At 37.8% G+C, this 7,050-nt stretch overlaps 1 protein-coding gene across 2 annotated transcripts in view; it reads right to left on the bottom strand.

The window, feature by feature from the left end:
• Positions 1–1,129: 1,129 nt before the first annotated feature.
• RDX (radixin) overlaps positions 1,130–7,050 on the bottom strand; it is a 102,402-nt gene continuing 96,481 nt past the window's right edge. For both annotated transcript variants that reach the window (XM_032776892.2, XM_032776893.2), the window contains exons 12-14: positions 5,147–5,239; positions 4,484–4,729; positions 1,130–3,507 (exon numbers count right to left, since the gene is read on the bottom strand). In XM_032776892.2, the coding sequence (XP_032632783.1) occupies positions 3,343–3,507; positions 4,484–4,729; positions 5,147–5,239 (504 nt within the window). In that variant the 3' untranslated portion in view covers positions 1,130–3,342. The remainder of the gene's footprint in view (positions 3,508–4,483; positions 4,730–5,146; positions 5,240–7,050) is intronic.

Genomic DNA, 7,050 nt, shown 5'->3' with positions numbered 1-7,050 from the left:
CCCACCATGGAACAGCTGTTTCGCAGCATTCAGGAGACACTGGGGGCAGGGAAGGGCACTCGTGGGAGGGAGCAGAGCAGAGGTGAGAAGAGGCAGAGACTGGAGTGGAGCTGGAGGGGAGCACCCCCCAGCACATTAGAAAGTTGGCACGTATAGTGCACAGGGAGTATGGGAATGTTTCTAGCCTCCTGTTCTCTCCTCCCCATGAAAGAAAAATACCTTCATAGCGTTTACCTCCCAATTCAACCAAAATATTCTCTGAGGTTGGCATACCTATGCACGAATACTCTGAAAATGGGGCTTTTGGAACCCAACATTTCATCAGAAAGGGCTCTAGAGTTAGGGAAAAAGGACAAAAAAATCAATCCACATACATGGTAGAAATCCAAAAGCATATAAGGTGTATTGTATGTTCTTTCATTTATTTTAACAACTCTGACATAACTAACAGAATGGAAGGCTCTGTGTTTGAGCCCCATGCAAAGCCAAAGAGAAATGTGAGACTGAACTGTATGTCTGTCAACTGAAAGGAAGCCCGATTCGTGTGCAGATTATTTTGTCTAGCCATTTTTCTGGAAGAAGTCAGAAGCAGTGCACGTGCTCCACATTAGTGAAAAGGATGGGTAGAAAAGGCAAGCTTGCTTATAAATAAAAAGCATCTTTAGGCACCTCTGATTTGAAAGAACTATCCAGATAATATATGGCATTTTAATAAACAACATTAAAAATAATCAAAATGTTAAAGACAAACCAAAGACCAAATTAAACTAAACTTTACTTTGCCTGAGGCTAACTACAGTGCAGGCAGTGACTGAAAGTTCTGACATTACCCCATGCAGCTCTTATGTGGCCAAATTATCTTCTTGTCTCAAAAGAGTCAATTTACTCTGATGATTCATATCCTCTCTTGAATCAGCAATCACCAGCTTTTCCTCCCAGATGTAGGCAGTAATTTCTGAAGCAGACTACTATTCTTTGGGTATTTAATTTAAAACCATTTTTATTTTACTTTAACGACAATGTGAAATGTTAAGACTGATGATGATCCAGAATTCATTGCTCTGAAAAAAAGCTATTGCAATGAGTTTGCCAGAGTAAAATATATTAAATAACAACAGTGGACCTCAAAGAAATTAACTGCATCTCTTTATTGTTAACCAATTAATGTTATCTAAAATAGCAGATGTAATTGTAGCTTAATTGTACAACACAAAACATGATGCTAAGGGGAAAGCATGTTGAAATTTGCTTCACCAAGTGCTCATTAAATGCATTCATAATATCTCTGCATCAATAAGTGTTTCCAACTATTGGTAATAACCACTCTGGTTCATTGTGAAAATCCACATTTCAAATCGTTGTTCCTGGTTTAGAAAAATTCACACAGCTTTATAAATGCATTAGATCCATTTTAATTCTAATCTATATATCGTAGATTTATGAACAGCAAATTTAACTGGTATTTATCAACACTGATAAACTGATGTAGTAATGTTAGTGCACACATTTCAGGAAAAACCATAAAAACCCATTGAAAGCACAGTATTTCACCTGCTATGGCAGGTGGTTCTAATGCTCTGGAAATTCAAATGTTCATGCTTCAATGCAGGAAGCCTGAGATACACAAACTGTTCTTTCAATGCACTGCAAGTAGAAACAAACTTCCACCAACCTGTGTTTTGAAGCATGTGCACAACATTTGCACACCAGTCTTCTCAAGGTTAGCCAGCTATTTTTAGCTCCACAACCCAAATATATTAAATCAACTTTATACCCTTCTCATGATATCATCCTAACTGAGCAAAATCAAAAAAAGCTCAGCTGAACTGTTCATAAATAACTTGAACCTATTGTGCCTGAAAAAAATGTTTAATAAAATGGCATATTTTAATAGATAAATGTAAATTTATTAGTGCATAATACCAAATGGAAGGTTGCTGAACCATCCTCAGAGAAAGCAGGGATTTTTCCCACTAGACACTAACCAAGGTACTACAAAGTGAAGAATAACTGCAGTCCACGTCAGTTGTAAAATAATTTCTTAAAAGAAAGACTCGCTTTCTATGAACTATTTGACACTCTAAAATAAAAAATCTTGTTTAAATCTCCTTTTCCAGAGTTTGAGACAAATGAGTGACAATGATTAGACATCAGATACAAAAACAATTACACACGGGCATCACTGAGAAATGAAGCTACAAGCCTCTTTTTTCCCCCCAATTATAGGAATTTTCATTTGGTACAGAGAAACCCATAAACACATTAAGTCAAACACATTCCACACCCCTCCTGTAAGACAGTATACCAGTGACAGGTTACAGTTTTAATGTACATCATATCATTTTATAATTTAACTCAACAAAAAGGCAGTTAAGCAGTATTTAGCACTATAAATCCATCTTGAAGTAAAACAAAATGTTAAGAGTAAAGATTCCTATCTTTCTATAGTATTATCATAAGATGAAAGTCAATTTACCCACTCAAGTTTACATGGTGTTTGAAGGACCTGTCATCATGTATATAGTAGTGAGGTAGGATACTGTCCCCTCCCTGGGACTGATGTTTTCATATGCTCCCTTGCCAGAAAGGTCCAGGTTTTTCTTATTGCAATTAAAATAATCATTAAAAAAACAGGATACAAGATTCTTGTATTTTGTTTTTCTTTGCTTTGCTTTATTAGAACATTTCTACATATCTAAAGTGAAAAAAACAATACTTATTTAGGCCAATTGCCAACAACTGCTGTCCACAGGTAGTGTTCCATTTTAAAACATCTGCTGGAACCTACGACCTGCCATCTAGACCTTTGTGAACAGGTAGGCAAAGAAAACCATCAATGATGACAGGACATGAAACACCCAAAGAATTCAGCTTGGTGAAAAAATGATAAAGTCAGCAATATCAAACTCCTAAGGAAATGTGGCAACATGGAAAAATGTAATTTCAAACTGCATCACACTGAAATAGTATCCATCAGTTTTAGGTTCAGATCTACTGTTCTTTCTGACTTTGTGTTTTGGTAACACATGCACACTTGACAGCCATGATATAGTAAGCGCCAGTCTTCAAGAGAACAAGTGGCACAAACTATGAAAATGGAAAATAAAATGTGAGACAAGGGAAACCATCTGCCCCCATTCCTCTCTCTCCCCCAAAAACCCTAAGATGACAGACTGTCTTATTGTTGAATGGGTTCCCCTAAATTTGTCTTTTTACCATCACAGTCAAACTGGTATAAATGCTTTGGCAAAGTAGGGTGCAATCTTCAAATCTGCAAAGGCCTGCTTGTTTCTCTGTTGGTGGTTCAGCTTTACGAAGAACATATATGCAAAATAACAACTCTCACATTGCCTCAAACTCATCAATACGTTGCTTTGTATTGCCCTGTCGGATTTGTCGAAGAGTCTTGTACTTGTCACGACCTGCTTTAACATTCTCAGCATGGAGGACATCATTTTGTGTTTTCTTGGTTTCATCTCTGGCTTGGGCCAACTCAGAACTTAGTGTCTGTGGGAATAAAATATTTGAGTTTCAGCTTTTTCGCTACTCGGCACCAAGACTAAGGATTTCCTGACGACGTATGACCTACAGTCTTGAACAGGGATTTGTTAAATTCCAACCATAGGAATGCTTCCTGCTATGCTCAAGAAAGAAGTGAAAATACCTGACTGTGCTGAAGCTGTTAGATACATCATGCAGACTGAGGGGATAACAAACCTGGAGACAATAAGAGCAAGGGAACATAACCTGGCAGGAGAAGCTAGGGCTTGACTTTACTCTAGTTCTACTTAACTGAAAGGTTGCAGCTATATTTACTTTTCAGCTTGAGTACCATGACCAGAATATGTACACAATTCAGAAAATATTGTTTATTGGTAAAATACTAATACTGAGAAAAAATAGGCGCTCACATTCATTTTAGTATCATCATAGAAAAATGGTACCCGTATGTTGTATTAGTAAATTGTCCAATGACAGATCACTTTAAAAAAAGTGAAAAAAATGAAACATTACCTTCTAGAGTCTAACTGTTTGAACTGAGATAGATTATGTCATAACAGGTTTATATTTTTACTTTGCTTTTTACATTTATAGATACTGTGAGTTGCTGCTGAGAAACCCAAATAATACTCACTGGACAAAACACCAGTTAGTATGGTACAACAATTTTTGTTCAGAAATTAAAGGATTAAGTTTTAAGGATTATCAGGTACTACAGGTGAATTTACATTTTTAATATTTGATTGTAAATATTTGTGGTAGTGCGTCATCACACTGATATGTGCACTTTTTAAACTACACAGAGAATGTTAGTCTACTCCAAGTCTTATTTACTCAGTTTTGTGCTGTTCAGTTACAAATCTAGTAAGTGATAAAATATGCAAAGGAAACTACTGTTTAAATGCACAAGATTTTCAGCAATTAAGGAATAAAAAACTGAAGGCTTAATTATACCATTAATGCAACCACAAACCTTCATTACCTGGAGTTGTTTCTTAACACGTTCATTTTTCTGTGTCTCTGTTACCCGTTCTTCTTCACTTCTGTGGTTCATGACACCATCAGAAGACAGTTCTGCACTAGCTTCAGCATTGTTCTCATCATATTCATCATGCTCATTCTCTGTTGGAGGAATAACTGGTGGTGGAGGTGGTGGTGGTGGAGGAGCAGACATTACAGTCTTCAGTTCTTCTTTGGTCTTTTCCAAATCCTCTTGGGCTGCAAAAGCCTAAAAAATAATACTGCGACTTAGCATTTATATAGTTTCACCTTCAAAGTGATTTAAAAATAATCCAAGAATTAAAAAGAAAGTAGTTTAAATGTCTACATATATGGTAACCACTCCTTCTGTACACTAGCAGAGTCATTTATAGACTGAAACCTGTGAGGATATAAGCCAGAGCAGAAAGGAGTTCTGATGAGAGTATTTTTTCTCCACATTGATTTAATCACTCAGTATTCTGAAGTTAATTAAAAAGGTATTTTGTACGGTTTGAAGAAATTGGAGGACTAGGTCTTTTGGGATGGGATTTTCAAAGAAGCCAAAGGCAGACATGCACCCAGCATCACTAAATTTCAATGGGAATTGTACACCTAACTCCCTGCTTTGAAAATCCCAACTTAATACACAATAAGAGTTTATTACTTTGTGCTGCCATTCTGAGGCTTCCTCTTCCTTCTTCTTCTTGGCCTCCTCTAGAAGTGCAATCTTGGCAGTGAACTCAGCAAGTTCTGCTGCCTAAAAACAAGAGAATTAAACAAGTAGAAAGGTTAATTTGCTACTCATTTTTGGTTCTGTAGTGGAAGAGGCAAAGCCTTTGCTATGCTTTGGGCTAGAAGAATTAATTAACTAGGAGCTCAATCACTAAAAGTACTATTTTAAAAAAGGTACAAAAAATATAGATGAGCTAGGAGACATTCTATGCTGCACCTCACAGGAAGCATGGCCTAGTGAAGAGGGCTTTAAGTCACCTTTGTACGTCCCAGATTCTGAGCTGTCTAGGGCTGATACAGCCCCAGGCGCGAATTAGAACAGCCCCAGGAGCTCCTGACGTTTACAGTAGCCTTACCTGGGCTACCTACATGCTGGTACCATGGCCCAAAATCTCAGGACTTGTCTTCACTACCGGGGTAAGCTAACCTAAGTTACAGTACTCCAGTTACATGAACAACATAGCTGGAGACAAAGTAGCTTAGGTCGACTTACCGCGGTGTCTTCACTGCGTTGCATCAACAGGAGACACTCTCCCGTTGACTTACCTTAATCCTCTCAGGGAGCTGGAGTACCGGAGTTGACCAGAGAGCGCTCTGCCATCGATTTAGTGGGTCTTCACTAGACCCACTAAATTGACCTCTGCTGCATTAATTGCAGCAGTGCTGATCTCATAGAATCATAGAAGATTAGGGTTGGAAGAGACCTCAAGAGGTCATCTAGTCCAACCCCCTGCTCAAAGCAGGGCCAAGCCCAACTAAATCAAATCTAAATCCCCTGATAGTGAAGACCAACCCTCAGTGCTATGGTAACCCTCCTCACTCTCAGCCCTATCTGTTACAGATGGGGACTGCAGGGGGTCAGGGTAAGGCTGCTCCTACACTGGAGGAATTCTCCCTGGACAACTACAGTTCCTTTATAATATAGTGTGTACAGACCATGGCCTGGAATCAACCTACTATATTTTCTTACTTTCTACCTTAAGTGATTGAAAAGGGAAAAAACTTACATAGTTGTAGTCAAACATAATATTTTCTTAAGCTTAATTTTTTCCATTTAACAGAAAGCTCAGCCTCCCAATGGGATGAAAATGACTGGCCATCTTACAGTGAAAGAAAAGGAAGCCATTCTGGTTCTTAACCAGATGAACCTGAAATATTAGGAGGAGGGTTTGTTTCAGAGTGGCTATACAGGATATATCTGTGAGGGAAGCATACTACGGCTTCTCTATCCCCTAATACAGTGGGAGATAGCCATATTCTGGCAACCTCTCAGCAATGATCTCTATGATAGCAGAGTATGCCACCTATACAGGTAATTTTAGTTATTATGAAAAAATACTTCTACATTCTGGGTGGGATTTTCAAAAGCGCTCAGCACTGGCCAACTCTGCTCCCAAAGAAATCAATAGGAATTTTATGGTTGATTTCACTGGCGGCAGAATTCAGCAACATTGAATGCTCCTGAAAGCCTAACACTGAAATTTTAATGTACAATTTCTTTAAATACAAGTGTAATATGGTCCAATAATGAGCAATTGAGCACAGCATGTTACCAGACACTAAAGGACTGCAATGTCTCCTGGAGATTGACTATGGGAAAACCTATAAAGGATGTCGCTACATGTTATGAGTAACAAATTTCAGTATCAATTTCATATACTTATTGGCATTTTAAATTTATTATTAATAATGAACAGGTCAAACTATTGTGATTGCCACTTATGTAAAAGGTATCAATCTGCTTATCAAAGCTGGAAACTAATGGTTAAGGTAACTTACAGGTACCTATGTTCCATCAAGGAAGAGTATCTGTTTCTTTCAACAAAAAAGTAATTA

The sequence above is a fragment of the Chelonoidis abingdonii genome, chromosome 1 (genome assembly GCF_003597395.2).
Source record: "Chelonoidis abingdonii isolate Lonesome George chromosome 1, CheloAbing_2.0, whole genome shotgun sequence".
NCBI classification, from domain to species: Eukaryota; Metazoa; Chordata; order Testudines; family Testudinidae; genus Chelonoidis; species Chelonoidis abingdonii.
The sequence above is the reverse complement of the archived record's forward strand: the minus strand, read 5'-3'. Positions and strand labels throughout refer to the sequence as shown.